This window comes from Coffea arabica, chromosome 2c, assembly GCF_036785885.1.
Source record: "Coffea arabica cultivar ET-39 chromosome 2c, Coffea Arabica ET-39 HiFi, whole genome shotgun sequence".
Classification (NCBI taxonomy): domain Eukaryota; kingdom Viridiplantae; phylum Streptophyta; class Magnoliopsida; order Gentianales; family Rubiaceae; genus Coffea; species Coffea arabica.
The window spans coordinates 11,848,943-11,867,372 of NC_092312.1; the positions used below are offsets into that span (position 1 = coordinate 11,848,943).

Genomic DNA, 18,430 nt, shown 5'->3' on the forward strand with positions numbered 1-18,430 from the left:
GGAGGTTTCTGCAATTATCCCCAAAATTTTTTATTCTTGACGACATATAAAAATGATTCTATTTACTATGATTTGAGGTATCGTTCACTTGACAAGATTTGTGGAGAGATAAAAAATTAAAGTAACCAAATGGGTTGCATCCAATTTCAAGCCCGATCCAGAGAATCAGTTCAACAATAATGGTTGCATTTTGATTCACAAAAGTGTACATACTGCAGCAAAAATATACACGGTCAAACTTGTCTAAACTTCTGCAGGTAACGAGTTTGGTTGACTAATATCTCGCAAGTTATGTTCACGATAACAAAAAGACGCGGCTTTCTGTAACCAGGGTGGAGACAATAGGGACAGGCTATATTTTAAAATTCGGACCGCATCAGCCGATTGAATCGAAAATCGGCCAAATATTCAGTTCAAGTTATTATAAAAGATCAGGTGGATAAAAACTCAGTCAAATTTGGTTGGAAGAACTGGTTGGAGTCAAAGTCTTTTTTTTTTTTTTTGAAAAGGTCAAACATTTTCAATAATATGTTTTAACCTGTAGGTTGTTAAAAATTATTAATATATCTCAAATATTTCATACTTTATAAATATTGTCCTAAAATATGATGTTATTTTTCAATCAAGTCTATAATTTTAATTCTAAACTTGTTAATGTTCATTAAATAATATAAATTGCTACTTAATCGTTCTAATTTCTTTGTATTTTTTTGTTAAATATATTTGAAATATCAAATTTATATGAATATACCTTTATTAATATTAATATGCTTTTAGATATTTTACATACAATATTTTTAATTTTTAAATAATTTTTATTTATGACGTCATCCGGTTCAACCCCGATTGAACCCATTGACTCCTGACCCCTGAGCTCGACCTAGTCAATATCCGGTTCGAGTTTGAAAACATAGGGGATAGGCAGCTGCTTGGAGAATTATAAGGTGATACCAAAAAAAAAAAAAATTTTGCCCCACTAAGATATTTCCTAAGTGTACGTGTATAAGGTGATAGATAATGTATACATTATCATCATTGAATACACGATAACTAGTAAGATTTTCAATTTAAAATTCAAATTTTACATGTGCCGTGCATCCAATGGTAATAATGTATATACTATCAATGTATATATGATTAACTCGTAAAGTGATAATAACCTATCAAATAAATTTTTCCTTGAGAAAAATATCTATTTCTCAGTTAATTAAGTACATTAATCAAGAGTCTCAACTCTTTAACAATAACAAAATATCAACTCTTGCGTCAATTTTATACTCTTTTCAACTAAAGGAATTGTTAGTTTGTCTTTTATCATTTAATTTAATTACTTGAATTTAACTGGTTATGGAGAGATACCACAAGAGCAAGCCAAAATGATGAGAATCATGTAATTGAAGAGAAGCCAATGATAACTAATGGTGGCCAGAAATTACCATTTGGAATTTGTAAAGATAACATGAGAAAAATATTGTTGATTATCATCCTAATATTCGCAGGGACAATCAATAATACTACCATCTACAGTGTAGGCAATAAATTTGGGTTAATAAGCAGTGTTTGGATTGCCATTTTTCAAAGAAAATTTGTTATATTTTTCGTGAACATATTTTTCAATCACTTTTTTACCTCACATATATCAAATCGTTACAGTAAATTTTCTACAAAAAAATCCAAAAAAATACAATCCAAACAAGCCACATCCACATTGGTTAGCTCATTCATTTCGTATTAGGGGTGTGAATCAAAATCGAAATCGGTAATTCGGAACTTTGAAATCGAAATTTTTCGAAAATTTTGGTATCAGAATTTTCGACCGATTTCGATTTCGAATTCACCAATTCCAAATTCGAATTCGTTCTGAATTCAATTCGGAATTCGGTAAACTCCGATTTCACCAAATTCATGAATATAAAAATGATGATGATTATTATATAAATATTATATTACATATATATAAAAAAAATATTATATATATATGTGCGAAAACAAAATTGAAATCGAAATGGGAATTCCGATTTCACCGAATTCATGAATATAAAAATTATTATTATAATATAAATATTATATAATAATATATATATATATATATATATGAAAAACAGATTTAAATTCGAAATAGGAATTTCGAATTTCGATTTTGATTTGTGAATTCGAAATCGGAATTTTCGATTTGAAAAATCTCATTACTAAATTCGATCCGAATTCGACAAATTCAAAATCAGATATTCCGATTTCCATTCCGAATTGTCGAATTCGAAATTCCGAATTCAATTCGATTCGATCGATAAATTGAAATTTTTCGATTTTGCCCACCCTTATTTCGCATCATTATAAGATCAACTTTGATGGCTCTGTTTCGTCGCGTAATGAAGTCTTCCTTGCCGGTCTGGCAAAGCAGTTCCCAGCAGGGCTTGGGCTTGCGAGCGTTGAAATGGCGAAAACTGTTGCTGTCAGGGAAGCAGTTTTCTAGACGGAAAAAATATCTGATGGTTGCCCACTTCATCCTCGAAGGTGAGGTGATGCATCATCTCTTAAGGGTATTACAATGAACTAACGGACAAAATAATAAGAATTGATTTCAAATTGTAATTGTATATTACTTTTTTTTTTGAACTGTATTTGTCCGATATAACGTGCAATAATTTTGGACAAATATTTTCTAAAATAAAATAAAATTTGTTTGTCATAAACTCTTGCACAAAGTAAGACAAACCTTCTTAAACTAAGGAGTGCTTTTTGAGAGAATTCAAAATAGTAGAAAAGTGATTTTCTACAGTAAAACACTCTCTACTTGACCTCTATATATATGAGAGATTATTTAAAAAATAAATGAATTTAATAAATACTTGTACGGATAGATTTAATGTATTGTGTACAAATTTATGTACTTTAATTCATACATCACATAATTCTATGATCAAAGATATGAGTCTATCTTTACATTCAACGATTTCCACATACATGAATATATTCATGAATGAATATGCATTTATCGCAATGTATATACATCTTAGAATCATTTGATTCATAATACAATACATGTATGTATATCTTAGAATCACCAAATACAAATTTTGAAAATTTTCAACATCATCTACCGTTCAGTTACTACTTGATAAAGATGATTCTTTGCGACATAGGCCCAATAATTGATGATTGATGATGTCCGGACGTCTTTACCAGACAAAAACTTCATTGATTTAAATTGGATTCCAAGTGTGTTTTTTGACTTTTTCAGGATTGGCGGATTAGATTAGCGATGATTTCTTTACCCACTCAAAAGCCAACAAGCCAGACCAAGTCTTTTATCTTAATGGATCCAAGTTAACAGCCAGGCGTTTGAATCCTGCTTAATTTTTTGTTACATCTTTTCTCCATCAAAGAAAATGAAATGCATGGAAAGCCTTTGTTTAAAGGTGGATTTACCTCTAATCATGTTATATGTTCTAAATCATTCTAGTCCGAAGCTGACCTTACTAGAGGAGCCGTCATCATAATTCATAATATCAAATTGTCTTGTCATCACTAGAATGGAACCAGTCAGAAACCAATTTGGTTGGATAGCAGAAATGACGTTTGTGAAACGTAGGAATTGCGTTAGATTGCTTTTAGCTAACACATGAATGCAATGCGAATAAAAACTGCTCTCACTCTAAGTTGAAAACTTGAAGCTTGCAAGTACTTTCTTCAAGTTTGAATCAAAGGCATTGTCTTGGCGGCCGTTTATGCTGGAAAATATACACGAAAAAGGCAAAGAAAAAAAAAAAAACTTTGTCTTCCCATTTTCTTGAAACTTTTTTCTCTAAATTCTTAATAACTTTGTTGGGTCTATTCCCATCCGCCTCCTCCTTCTCTGTAATATACGACCAATTATAAAAAGTTATACGATTCCCTTGAAACATTTTCCTTCAAATTCTTAATAACTTTCTTGGGTCTATTCGCATACGCCTCCTCCCTCTCTCTAGGATACCCACACACAATGAAAAGCCTTTTGTATGAGGCCCGTTTAAAAATTTGGTCAAATTTCCCACATTACCCTTATTTTTTGAAGATAAAGGATGAAATTTGGTTTTCATAAAACATAAGACCAAAATTGTCCTTTTCGCAAAGTTATCCCCACGAAGATAACAAGTCAAATTATTGGAAGATAGAGTAGTACAAAGGATTACATAATGGGCTGTCTCGTTGATTGTGATAGAATCTGTCTTACAATACCTTATTAAACAAAATACTCTCAATTCTCGGACGGTCTGGACCTCTGGACAACATCCAGATGGGGATAACCCTAGAATCGTCGAGAGACTTGGGCCCATTTCTTTCCTTGTCCAGTGACCCTAATTTCCGTCGACCCAAAAGTCCACTTAGGTGGGGTCCAAATAACAAAATACACGTTGACAGTACTGTTATTTGTCCGTTGATAACTACATAGATATTTTGTTCACCGAAAAAAAAAACAAGAAAAGAAAACTTCAGAGACGTTGACCATTCCCATAGTTTTTTTTTTTTTAGGATAAGTAGGAGAACTCAAACTTGAGATCTCTCACTTACACTTTCTTCCTCCCGTACCACCCAACCCCAACCAATCTCATGCTGAAAAAAGATCCAGCTTAATTATGCAAGAATTTTTTGTAGAAAAAATGGCATCCAATTGACACACATGATGCGTTACATTATTACGAAAATTCCTCACCAAATCCTACATTTTCAAAAAATCCGACACTTAAAACCCTCTAAATCAGTACCCATCATTAGATAATCCGATATTAATTAGAACATTAGCGACCCAATAGAAACGCATTACTATGGAAAATATTAATAATTCTAGAACCCCTCCCCTCCCACCCCCGGCGCGGGGCCGGTATTATAAGCATTTCATTGTTAAACTTTAATCTTCAGTGTAACCACATATTTTCAGCCAGCACAAACAATTGACAAATTTATCTTATAGGATTACTGGTCCCGATTTATTCTACCTTTCTAATTCCTTAGTTCTAGTTTGGATTGTTAGTTTCTAGAGTTTTTATTAAAGAAAATACTATAATAATTTGATATATGCGACATAAAAAGATAATTGAAATATATGATCACAGAAAATATAATTTTTTTTAAAAAAAAACTATAATCCAAACAAGACCATAAACATTTCAAGCAAGGCGAAACTATGAGTTAAACCAGATGACTCGGTGAAATTTGCTAAAGTAGAGATTTGTTTCGTGCATTAAAACCCCTGAAGTTGTTATATTGAGCTTAATCACTCTAAAACAAGAAAAAAACATTCTAGTTTAAAGTGGTGTACGGTTCAAGTGATTGTAGTTTTTCTATTTTTCCACTTTATAAATCTTTGTAGTTTTGAAAATTCTCAATTGTTTTTCATACCTTTACATGTAAACACGCCATGCCTTAGCTTAGTGTTCTCATGTTACCTTGGACATGCGCAAGCACAGCCGTAGTCAAAGAGCAAAAGTCACCCGCCGAAATATTCCAGGAAGGGTTCTGCACACGAGCTGCAATATTCCACGTTTGCAGCCATCCTAGATATTTCCTCAGACCATTTAGCCGCCTCTCCATTTCCTCGGAGCCTAATTTGCTGCTTTATCCCTCCACTGTTTAACTCTTCGTAGGACATTGGAGTCAGTAATCCACCATAGCATTGTGAACATTTTACACCTGTCTCTGTGTCTGTCCACATGGTCAGAACCTTCCCTGTAGTTTCATATTATTGTCTTTATTTAAAGGGATTTACTCTTGCAAGTTGGGCTACGGCTCCGTTGTTGAATGTGTTGATTAGACAAAAGGCGGCCATGAACAGAAAGAAACCTTTGTTGCTTGCCCACGACGCCTCGATCTGGAGGAGATTTAATTTAGGCACATGGAGAAGAAAGTGCAAGAAGTACAGGATGAATGATGAATGTAAACTGGGATAAAGCTTCCTTTCAATTGCAGACTTCTCTCATGTTTTCGACACTTGCGTAATTTGAGGTTTTCTTAACGAGGCACAACTACCGTTTACCCTTTGTCCTTATAACACACAAAACACACCACCACCGGTGGTCTTTTTTTCATGATGGCTCTTTTGACGAGCTAGTTATACGAAAATTCGTTAAGTTAAGCTGGCTACATGGAGGCATTTGCATATATTAACAGATATTACTATGATTTTTTTTTTTCAAAAGATATCATTAATTCTTTACAAAGCTTTATAAATGATTTGTAACGGTAGAGAATGTTTGTGTATTTGTAAATTAAGCCACAAAGGGAAAGAGTTCAAACAGGAATACCTGTAACGGCTGCTTGTGTGTGTGTGTGTATATATATATATATTTGTAAATTAAAGCCACAAAGGGAAAGAGTCCAAATAGGGATACATACAATTTTCATTAAGCAATCGTAATCATTTCAACACCACCTCTCCGCATGACACATTAGTTTATCGATCACTTTTAGGGACAAAAGTGTCTACCAAACTTGCTTTTTATTTTATATTTAACTTGAGCAGTTATTTTCCCTGATGAAATCAAGAGTTAATAGTGTATTGCCAAACCCAAAAAAAAAAAAAAGAAAAAGAAAAAAGTGTTGATGATGAATTACCATGTCAACTACGAAGAAATATCCAACAATGACATCTTACCAGAAAAAAAAAAAAAAGAAGAAGAAGAAATGCAGCAATGATAGATTCTCCGACTGCAATTTATCTAGTTAGCACTTAGCAAGTTAGCAGGCAATTTAGACTATAATATTTCATGACAGAAGGACAAATACTAAGAAGTAGTATATTAAGTTGAATAGTGGTTAAATATATATATATATATATATAAAGGCTCAGAGTCCGAGGGGTTAATTTTGGAAGCATCCAGTCAAAATAGGACTTGAAAACTGTATTCAACCTCTCGGAGCAACTCAGATGGTGCCATGATGGTCTGTCTTTTCCTGTTCTAGAGAAAGGTTGCTTCATCAAATGATAATTTCCTCCATGAAAAACACTTCTCTTTCATCTTGTCTCCGATGAAGAATCGACCACAAATTCTTCTTCCTTATCTTCTATTCGCAATTCTATCCATCCAATCAGTGTTAGCAATAGATTTTGTCTACAACAGCTTCAATTCTTCCAGTATATCCCTTTATGGCAACGCAACCATCGAATCTCACATCCTCACACTAACAAATGAAACAGTTTTCTCAATTGGTCGTGCTCTGTACCCTGCAAAGATTGTCACAAAGCAAGCGACTTCATCATATGTGCTTCCATTTTCGACATCTTTCATTTTTGCTATGGCTCCCAACAAGAAGTACCAGCCTGGTCATGGCATAGTTTTCTTGTTTGTACCAGAAACAGGTATTGAAGGCACCGACGCAGCTCAGAATTTAGGCCTGTTAAACTTGACAAATAATGGTCTTCCTGGTAACCATCTTTTTGGAGTTGAATTTGATGTGTTCAAGAATGAAGAATTCAAGGATATAAGTGATAATCATGTGGGATTAGATGTCAATTCACTTGTATCGGAAGTTGCTAATGATGCTGGCTACTGGCCTGATGATGGCCAGCCCTTCAAGCCACTGAAGATGAATGATGGCAAGACTTATCAAGTTTGGATTGATTATGCTGATTCTAGAGTTAAGGTGACCATGGCACCAACTGGGATCAAAAGGCCCAAACAGCCTTTGTTGAATGCAACGCTTAACCTTTCACAAGTTTTTCAAGATGAAATGTATGTTGGATTCACTTCAGCGACAGGGCAGCTGGTTGAAAGTCACAAGATTTTAGCTTGGAGTTTTAGTAATACGAATTTTTCGCTGAGTGATGCATTGATCTCAAGCGGTTTGCCGTCATTTGAGCTTCCCAAAGATCCAATTTATAAAGAAAAAGTGTTCATTGCAGGTATGACTGTTGGCCTTTTTATTTTACTGCTTGTTGGATCTTTAATTTCTGTCTTTTTGATCAAAAATAGTCAGAGAAGAAAGAGGGAAAGAGAAGAAATGGAAGATTGGGAATTAGAGTATTGGCCTCATAGGATTACTTATCAAGAAATTGAAGCTGCTACAAAGAATTTTTCTGATGAAAACGTTATTGGAGTTGGAGGTAATGGGAAAGTCTACAGAGGCATAATGCCAGGAGGGGCGGCCGTAGCAGTTAAGCGAATTTCTCACCAAAATAGTGAAGGGATGAGAGAATTTATATCAGAGATTTCGAGCTTAGGAAGGCTAAAGCATAGAAATTTGGTGGGATTGAGAGGCTGGTGTAAGAAGGAGAAAGGTAGCTTCATTTTGGTTTATGATTATATGGAAAATGGGAGCCTAGACAAGAGAATTTTTGGGTGTGATGAGAGTAAAATGTTGAATTGTGAAGACAGACTTAGGATTGTAAAGGATGTGGCTTCAGCACTCTCGTACTTACATGAGGGCTGGGAAGCTAAGGTGCTGCACAGGGATATTAAGGCCAGCAATGTTTTACTTGACAAAGACATGAATGCAAGATTAGGTGATTTTGGCTTGGCTAGACTGCATGATCATGGCCAAGTGGCTGCCACAACTATGGTTGTTGGGACGGTAGGGTACATGGCACCGGAGTTGGTCAAGAATGGCAGGGCATCGACACAAACAGATGTGTTTGGATTCGGAGTCTTGATCTTGGAAGTCATCTGTGGCAGACAACCAATAGAAGAAGGAAAGCCACCTCTTGTAGATTGGGCATGGGAGCTAATGAGACGAGGCGAATTGCTTAATGCCACGGATGAGAGATTAAGGTTGGAAGGGAAATGCGATGAAGAGGAAGTCGAAAAAATGATGCATTTAGGCTTGTTATGTGCGCACCCTGACCCTAGTGTCAGACCAACAATGAGACAGGTCGTGAAATTCTTTGAAGGAAAGACTGATGCAGATGAATCTGACGGTGAAGATATGGACGTACACCTTCTTCAGAGGATGAAATCAAGGGATATTTGGCCTAATTGCTCAATCAGTATTGGTTCACACCCCACATTTGACGAGATCAGAGTGGATTTGTCCTCTTCGATGTCACTTTCTTGGTCCAAATCTATGGTGGAGGGTAGGTGAATACGCACACACACATCAATTTAAATGATGAACAAAATTTTCTCCGACGATACAATCTTTCTGGAACTGAATGTATCCCCAATTCCCAGGCCTGGCTCACTTGGGAATGGGACATGCCGTGGTTGAGGAAAATGAAGTGGGCAAATCAGCAGAATCATATTGTAGATTAGGATAGAAAGGCTTGTGGTTTTCAATCTGTACTCTTTCTTTATACCTTCATTTATTCTGCTTTCGCAAAAGATTTTTTTTTCCTTGTTCAGAGGTTTCCTTTTGTTATGACACATTTGTTAGGCTTTGCAGTGTTCTTTAAGTCTAGTTGCAATGTAAATGATAGCTTGAGCTCTCTCTAGATGCAAAGAAGGATGTTTCTTCTTTAAAGATTGTCCTACGAACAAAATGATGTAGTAAAGATTTATACGAATGCCATTTTCCTCTCGGACAAGATCAAGTGACAAAATTAGGGAGCCAAAAAGGAGGAGTTTGCCGCATACCAGGCTGGAATCCAGAGACACTAGAGGGGGCCAGGTGATCAGCGTTCCCTGCCGCCGGATGCAAGGGAAAAAGAGCAGTATTTCAGAATCAGCCGCCTCGAAAGTAGGGGTAGCAATTTCCGACACGACCCGAAAACACGACACAAATCTAACACGAAATTAATGGGTTTGGGTTGAGATTTCGAGAGTTCGGGTCAGAATCGGGTCGAACCCGATGAACTCAAAAATAAAACAGGTCGATTTCGGGTCAACCCATAGGTGACCTGATATGACCCGTTTACGAATTAAAAATAATTTAATAAACATAAAAATTATTTTATCTAACTAAACTAAGTTATTCTTTTTTTTCAAAGGCATTAATTACTTAATCCTAAATGAATTTATTTAACTTGTGTGAAGTTGAAATTATTATATTTGGACAAAGAATATATTATATTATTTTTTACCTATGTACTGTTTTAATTTATTTTATATTTGGTTTGGGATAAAACACTTTTATGGTGTTTAATTTATTTTAGATTTGGTTTGGAATTATTTATTTAAATTTTTATTACTTGATTATGTAATTAATTTTGTGAGAAATTGATTTTATTAGAAATTACAGTGATAAATTAATAAATTAAAATTAAGTTTCGGGTCGACCCGCCAACCCGTCAACCCGAAATTTTCGGGTTCGTGTCAGGTATCCTGACCCGTTTCGGGTTGGCGGGTCAGGTTCGGGTCAGCGGATTTTCTGTTATACTCGGGTCTCAACCCGACCCGATTGTCACCCCTACTCGAAAGTCGAATCATGGATATCACTCTATATAGAAACATATTATACACCAGTATTAGGGTTATTATCACTTTACCCTCGTAACGTTTGGTGTTACTATCAATTTTCTTTTTAACATTATCTTTTAGTCACTTTACCCCTAAGATTAACGGTCAAATTTAACGGAGTTTATTAATTAAAGTGAAAAGACATGTTTAACCCTTAAAATTATTATCACCTTACCCCCATAAAATATAGTCTCATTATCAATTTACCCATAGAATTATTTTTTAGACAATTTATCCTATCATTAAACCAATTTAGGAAGTTAAAAAATTTTAGAAGAAAATACCCTCCTCTTTGCATGATAAAAATAATAAAAAATTTAGAATGACTCTTCTCCTTTTTAGTATCAAGAAAAAAAGTCAAAATATTAATTTCTTTCTTCTTGACAATCTTATTCATATTGAAAAAAAAATAAAAAGATAGAGAGGAGAAGGAGGAAGGGGAGAGGGAGAGAGAGAGCTCAATTCTTTTTTTAAAAATTACAAATAAGAAAGAATTAAATACTTTTATTATTTTAAAATTATTTCACTTTTTTTTTATCATCAAATTTCAATCCTAATCTCAACAATCTTAAAGTAATACAATAATGTTAGACTTTTCTTTATTTTCTTTTTTTTTTTTGCAAAATCTAATTTTTTGTCTCCTTCTTTCCTATCTTTTTTTTTCTAAGTATTAATAAATGTGAAAAAAAAGAAATTTGAGAAAATTCTTTTATTTTTATGTTTTTCGATCTCTTAAAGTGAATAAAAAGGAAGAATAACCATTCCAATTTTTTTATTTTTAATTATATATAAAAAAGTGTAAATATATTTAAAATTTTTTGACCATACTAGTTAGATTAACGATGATGTAAAATGTCAAGAAAATAATGTTAGGAACTAAAGTGATTGTATCCCTATAATTTAAACGAATAAAGTGATTATAACAATGTAGTAATGCTATAAAATAAAAGAGTATTTTTGTCTAAAATTTTTTAACATGTTGAGTTGAATTACTTATGGGGGTAAAGTTAGGGGTGCTAGCAAGTCAAGCTGCTCGCGAGTAGTTCGCGAGCAACTTGATCAAAAGCTTGACTCGAGCTCGGTAAAATCGAGCTCGAGCTCGAGCTCGAGCTACTCGTTAAATTTAACGAGTCGAGTTCGAGCTCAAGAAATAAATACTTGAGTGCTCGTCGAGCTTAATCGAGTTTTCATATTTTATTTATATTATATTATATATTATATATTTTAAAAAAAATTATAGATTTATTTCAAAACTCGAACTCGAGTAGCTTGGGTTTGATATTTTACTCGAGCTTACTCGAGCTCAAACGAGTCGAGCTCGAGTTTAGTTTTATTTCATCGAGTCGAGCTCGAGTCCAAATTTTTTTACTCGATCGAGCTCGAGCTCGAGTAGCACAAATTTTGATCGAGCTCGAGCTCGAGTATGATGCTACTCGAGCTCGACTCGGCTCGATAGCACCTCTAGGTAAAGCGACTAAAAGATAACGTTATGAGGTAAACTGATAGTAATGATATAGTTTAAGGGGGTAAAATGATAATAACCCCCAGTATTATGCCAACCTATTTAGACTTTAGAGAGGGTTGGTAAAAATGTATTGTTTCTAATTAATCTAAAATGCTGCTAATTTCATAGTAATGATCAAATCGAGTTCAGCTTATCACTGGTTGATTGTTTTGTTGATTTTACCCTTAGCATGGAGGGTGAAATAGCTCCATATATAACTACATTGAAAAAAAAACCACGGTAACTTCTCATCTTCCCAATTTTTTGTGTTGCTCAAACCAAAGTGTTGATACTTCGGTCCGACTTTATAGTGGATATGTAAAAGTGTGAAACAAAATATCGGCCAGGATTGTTTTTTCTTTCCTTTCTTCATATTTTCCTTTTTCTTTAATCACCTCAGCAATACTTATTTTTTCCTTTTAACACTTAAACTTTGAAGAAAAATAATTTTTACGAATAAATTTGCTTTTATTAATTGCACTTACTTTTTTTTTAATATTTTTACCGTAATTACAACATTTGTATAATTTAATCTATCCTATTTTAGAAGGAGGGGGAGTTTAAAGAGGCTGTATAAGGGGCTAGCAGATATATGGGTCTGACTAGACCAAAAGGGTGCATTGGCACCTCCTTGAATTTTTTTTTTTACTTCAGATGAGTTTTAAACCCTCGACCTACAATCCAAACAGCGATTTAATCCCTTGTTTAGTTGTGCTTACTTATGTGTGCCTCAATTACTAGCATACACATGGATGGATAATTCTTTCTTATTATGGTAACACATTTTTTGGAAACTTATGCGTATATCTTACCATATGGATCATTATCATTTGGCAGAATTCTCCAAAGTAAATTATCTGGATAGCCATTAAATTTTTTGAATAGTGGAGTTTTGACCACTCAGCTGTTAATAGTATATTTTTATTTACTGAACTATTAAAAATATAAATTTTGGATGGTTTCATCTGATTCTACCGTTAATTTTACTAGATCTAACTGCCAATAGTATGTCTAATAAATCATAGTTCAGTGGGTAAAGTTAATGATAGAATTAGACGAAATGACCGAAAATTTACACATTTGATAGTTCAGTGGGTAAAAATATATTATTGATAGTTGAGTGGACAAATTTTTTAATTATTCAAAAAGTTCAGTGGTTAGTTAATTGGGTAATTTGCTCTAATTCTCCAAGAGAATATGTGAGGAAAGGCTCGCTTCTCCCCTCTCCCACCCCCATGATTCCCCTAAAAAGTTGTATAAATGTTTCACATACTTATATAGAAATTAGGTTTTAGATCCCAAGAGTTTAGAAGTCTCTTTTTGTCCCCCTAAAATACTAAAAGTCTCTACTTATAACTTGGTGAATATTATACTTCGCCTCCCAAATTTTTTGCAAATACATAAGAATGCCCTTAGGTATATATCTCATAAATCTCGCCCTTCCCACAAACTCTAACATCTATTTCCGTTAGTGTGAGGTAACTCAGACGCAATTAATTCTTGAAATATTATTGTCGAGATACTTGTTTAAATTCATAAATAAATTTTTTAAATTTGTAAATTATGAGTTCGTTTGAATAGGAGTTTATTGAGATGATTTATTTGAGATAATTACTGTAACACATTTTATGATGTAATGTACGTGAAATAAAAAGGTGATTGAAAAAATAAAAAATATGATTAAAATTCGTGAAGCAAATTATTTTAACTCAAATCTCAATCCAAACATACTCCATATGTTTTGGATCTCTCGATACAAAATTTTTTAACTACGCCATATAGATTATCTCATCAATGTTACCATTGAAAATCGCTGTTTTTACATCCATTTGATGTAATTCAAGATTGAAATATTCTACTAATGCCATGATAATTTTAAAAGAATCTTTCGAAAAGAAAAGAGATAAAATTTCTTTATAGTGTAAAATTCTTAGCGACAAGATGAGATTTGTAACTTTTCACATTACTTTTCGAATCTCTCTTGATTTTAAATATTTATTTACAACCAATAAATTTCACTCCTTCTGACAATGGGACAAGATCCTAAATATCATTGTCTTTTATAAATTTAATCATTCATGGCATCAATCCACTTTTAAAATTTAAATTTTTCATAACTTGACAAAAGTTGATTGAATAATCTTCCATCAATTCAGTGTCATCCTTATATTTTTTTTAAAAAATAATGTAATCATCTGACACTGGACTTCTCTTTTCTCTAGTGAATTTTTTTAATGGCACTGATTCTTGAAGAGGTGGAGTTTGTTATTCTATAACTGTTTATTTTTTTTATATTATCTTGATTTGTTGTATCACAATCAAGATCATGAATAGAATTTTGAATAAGATCAATGAAACTTGTGGAAATGTTAACATATTTCTCTTCAAAATAAGGTCTCTTACTATATCTTCTCCCCCAAATTCGACATTTTCAAAGATTCGAACATTTTGCCTTTTGAAAATCAATTTAGTCATGAGATCATAAAATTTGTAACCCCCGAATCTCTCAAAATATTCAATAAAATAACAACTAACCATTCTTAAGTCCAATTTATTTTCATTTGACCTATAAGGTTTTGTTTCAATTGGATATTTCCAAATATGTAAATGTTTCAAAATGAGTTTTTTTCCTGTCCAAAACTTATAAGGAATTTTGATAATTACTTTAGTTGAAACTTTTTAAGTGCTTCTTCTCAAACTAACTCTGGTAAGGTAGAATAACATATTATACTCCTTATCACATTTTTAAGTGTTCTATTTCGTGTTTCAATTACATCATTCATAGTGGGTGAATTCAGCATAATGTACTGTGAGACGATATCGTATTTTTCTAGATATTTAGCAAATGATCATGGACGTTGTTTATATGAACCGCAATATTTGTCATAGTATTCATAACCATGGTCAGATCTAACGTTTTTAACTATTTTGTTGAGTTGATTCTCAACTTCAATTTTAAAAATTTTGAACATGTCCAACAACTGTAATTTTTCAAAAATGAGACATATATAGTCATATCTTGAAAAATTCTCTATGAACGTTATAAAATATTGTTGACCATTTCAAACAGATATTATGTATAAGATTTAAGACGTCTAATAATTTATTAGTTTCAAATCTTCTTTTATTAGTTTGTTTCTTCTTTATACAGCTAATAAAATCATCAAAATCTATTAAATTCAAGCAATCGAGATTTTCATTTGACACGAGTTTTTTTATTCTCCGTCTGGATATATGACCTAATCTCTTATGCCATAATGCAGTCGAATTCTCATTGGTTAATTTTCTCTTTACTCTTCTAGTACATAAATATAAGGATTCATTAAATGAGATAATTGTATCAATTAAATATAGATTATTATAGTGTATTAAATAATCATAACTAACTAATTTTGAATCATGAAACAATTAAAATTTTTTATTTTTAAATCAACAAAAATAACTAACTTTGTTCAAAACAGAAATAAAAATCAAATTTCGTCGAAAAGACGGTACAATAAATATTTTATTAAGATTCAAATAAAATCTAATTTTTAACAATAATTTAAAAACTTTTATTATTTCAATTTGAACTGTTTTGTTATCACCTACGTCGATATATCTTATATTATCATTAGATTTTCGGCAATTCAGACAACCCTACATAGACACACTAATGTGAGTCGTTGCACTAAAATCTAATTACCATATGTGTCTCGATACATAAACCAAATTAAGAAGCATATTTTTTTTAGCACACTAAGCGTGATAGTTGGTACAATGCTTCTTTTTATACCCTTCAATTTCACAGAAGAAACAACTATTCTTTTTCGGATTGATAGATTTCTTTTGTTGTTTCATTTGAAGGGCCGTACCTACAGTTTCTTTATCTTTTTTTTTTTTTATATCCCTTACTTTTATTATTAGTGATTGAAATCAAATGAGTACTCTCTGTCTAATTTTATTTCAACATTTTCTCTTCCTCTACAAAGTAAGATGAATTTATTTAGAGGCCAAATCTCCTTTTGATAGTTGTAACTCACTTTAAATTGGTTAAACTAGGTAGGAAGGAATATTAAAATCAAATGCATTAGTAACTGTTCAAAAGTACTAATTTAAGTGCATTTAATTTCGAAATTAGATGAGACATCTTGTTTACAATTCGCAGCCTACCATTAATGGGCTTTGTCTTTCAAGAATGGTATAATATTTGTGACTGCAATTCCTTTCAAAACCAAAAATATTATCAGACCAAAATATAGATACACACGGTAGAGCAAACGATCAAAAAGCACAAGAAGATTTTCTCGATGGCCCGAGGCCATCTCGCTATTTTGTACACACACACGAAAATTGAAGGCCAAGTAGAAGTGGTACAGATGATCTATATGACTTCAACTGCTGTAAGATGTAAACCGGGCATGCTCTCCAACAAATCTACTGTAAGCATGGAAGCCCTCGGCCGAGCTGGTCGGCTAGAGCATGCTGTCGATAAGGGTGCAGAAGATGTTGTACGTTCACAAGTTTTCAGCCATTTAGCTTGCATGTATTTGTGTTTTCTCCATGGCCCCAAGTGCATTTTCTTGTCCTTCATGCACCTTTTAGCTGCCGAGCACAAAATCTTGATTAAAGACAACAATCTTTCAATTTTACCTACAAATACGTCGGGAAGCCTCTTGATAAGCTGGTTATATTCTTCACTTGCTCTTGCCATCTCAAATTCGGCTCGAAAACTCAATTCTATGATCACCCTCGCTTCTTTTTTGGAACTTGAGTTGTCTATTACATCCAGAAAGGTATGTTCACCTGCAAAACAGCGTAAGTGCTGCAATTGAGAAGCCTATTAAGATTCGGTTGGAATTGAAAAAGAAGCAGAAATATTCTTTATTTCTTGGAGTTCCTAAGCATCATCTTCTTCACTTAGGAGGAGAGTAATTAACTGGACCACTGAGTTGTCTTTTCATTTGTTGTTGTTGTTTTATATAAAGAAGAAGGCGATCGATATTTTTTTCATAACCAAGTAATGAAATTTGTCACTTATTGTTGCACATTTAGACAAGGTAGGACAAAAAAGTTATGGAGAAAGAAGAAGTCCACGGAGCTTTTAACCAGCTAACAGAACATGACCCTCAAGAAAAAGTGAACCATCTACAGGTGCATGGCTACTGTTGCAAACAGGTTTCAGATTGGAGCTAAATATCTCTGCATCACAGGCTATAGATATAGATGGAGCTCATTTATGGACAAAATTTTATTAATAGTTTGACAGCTGAAGAGTTGTTGTAGATCTTGATAGGAGTGGTCCCTAATATAAAATTATACAAAATATAAACAGCCAATCTGACAATAAAATAGTAATTACTAAAGCAGATATAGGAATTTTGAATTACCTGATGGAATATCTGGTGAGCTCCTCCACTTAGACTTGCAAATTGCACTATTAAAACCTGCACTTTGAAGACGTCTGCAGACCTCTTTCATCAGACAATTTTTGCAACCGTCAGCATTAGTTGCTCTTCCGCAATTACAGATCAGATTCCCCGACTGTTGTACTTCTTTTACTGCTTCTTTTGTGACAGTTCTGATTTTTGATTCTACAGAACTTGTTCTGCATAATGTACCCTGAACCAATAACACTTCACAAATGTTAATACCAATTATAGTTCCTCCTGAGAGATCAAAGGATATTCGAGACAACAATTCAGAACATCAGAATATCAAAGAGGACTTGTTAAATGAAAAAAGGAAGTAAATTCATGCAATATTGTAAGGCTTGAACATGAATTTTCCGTTTCCACATTCTTCATTTGATAATTGATATTGCCGCCATCATTCGCAAGCTTGTTTAACTTTTGAAGTACTATTTCTCATTCTTCTTTAAGTATACTTAAAATTCTATGTAATGTGCTGAATTTGGAGAATCAAAAATGGAATTCAGGACCATGCATGACAATTTTGTGGATTTGAGGCACGTTGATGAATCAAAAGAAGAACAATGCCTGTAATTCTCAAAGAAAAACAGATAGAGAAAGAAAGGAATCTTACTTGCAACAGCTGATTTTGTGATTCCCAAAAACTTTTATCTCGATCATTCGCTGGAACGTCTTTCTCTTCGTTATTATCGTCGTCCTGGATTTCATATTCACCATTGTCACTAAAGCTGCCAACCAACGACCCTTCACTTTCTTCATCAAGAAATCTGAAAACTGTATCCGGTATATGGATCGCGGGGTCACCGGAATACTCAATTTCCCGATTATCCCACGTCAAAATCCGGTGATTTCTGGAAATTCTAGCCATTGCTTCAGCCGTTGGTTTATGCTGTCACAATTTTTCTAATATTTTGGGTTGTCTTTCCAAATCTTTGGAAATGGGTATATATACAAAGGCCAGACGGTATGTGGGACCCCGTTATCCGCTGTGGCACGATCAAACCCTAGGAACATGTTTGCCCTGCACTGCATCTAGGTGGCGCCGTATTATTGGTTAAGCTCCATCAAGTAAGGTCAAGTTCGGCGGACCAGACAGCCAGGATCCACGTCAGGAGCTGGTCAATTATTTGATCAACTCAACTCTTGAA

General features: G+C 33.5%; 2 protein-coding genes across 3 annotated transcripts; one reads left to right on the forward strand and one right to left on the reverse strand.

The window, feature by feature from the left end:
- Positions 1-6,816: 6,816 nt before the first annotated feature.
- Positions 6,817-9,293, forward strand: LOC113726024 (L-type lectin-domain containing receptor kinase VII.1). The gene has a single exon (XM_027249483.2). It carries the CDS (start codon positions 7,006-7,008, stop codon positions 9,052-9,054), a length of 2,049 nt encoding a protein of 682 aa, XP_027105284.1. The 5' UTR covers positions 6,817-7,005; the 3' UTR covers positions 9,055-9,293.
- Positions 9,294-16,076: 6,783 nt separating this feature from the next.
- LOC113726026 (uncharacterized) lies at positions 16,077-18,214 on the reverse strand. 2 transcript variants are annotated; one of them, XM_027249484.2, is made up of 3 exons: positions 17,896-18,214; positions 17,241-17,472; positions 16,077-16,656 (listed from the first exon to the last, which is right to left on the reverse strand). In XM_027249484.2, the coding sequence occupies exons 1-3, from the start codon at positions 18,148-18,150 to the stop codon at positions 16,235-16,237; spliced, it is 909 nt and encodes a 302-aa protein (XP_027105285.1). In that variant the 5' UTR covers positions 18,151-18,214; the 3' UTR covers positions 16,077-16,234. The 2 variants fall into 2 exon arrangements, with proteins under 2 accessions (XP_027105285.1, XP_027105286.1); XM_027249485.2 differs by having other exon boundaries at positions 16,077-16,675; positions 17,896-18,213.
- Between the last annotated feature and the right edge of the window lie 216 nt (positions 18,215-18,430).

Excerpts from the sequence above, each read along its gene's own strand:
- LOC113726024 (XM_027249483.2), top strand. The coding sequence starts at position 7,006 with ATGAAGAATCGACCACAAATTCTTCTTCCTTATCTTCTATTCGCAATT.
- LOC113726026 (XM_027249484.2), bottom strand. The coding sequence starts at position 18,150 with ATGGCTAGAATTTCCAGAAATCACCGGATTTTGACGTGGGATAATCGG. Across the intron at positions 17,473-17,895 it reads CACAAAATCAGCTGTTGCAA|GGTACATTATGCAGAACAAG; the intron begins GTAAGATTCCTT and ends TTATTGGTTCAG. Across the intron at positions 16,657-17,240 it reads CTCACCAGATATTCCATCAG|GTGAACATACCTTTCTGGAT; the intron begins GTAATTCAAAAT and ends GCTGTTTTGCAG.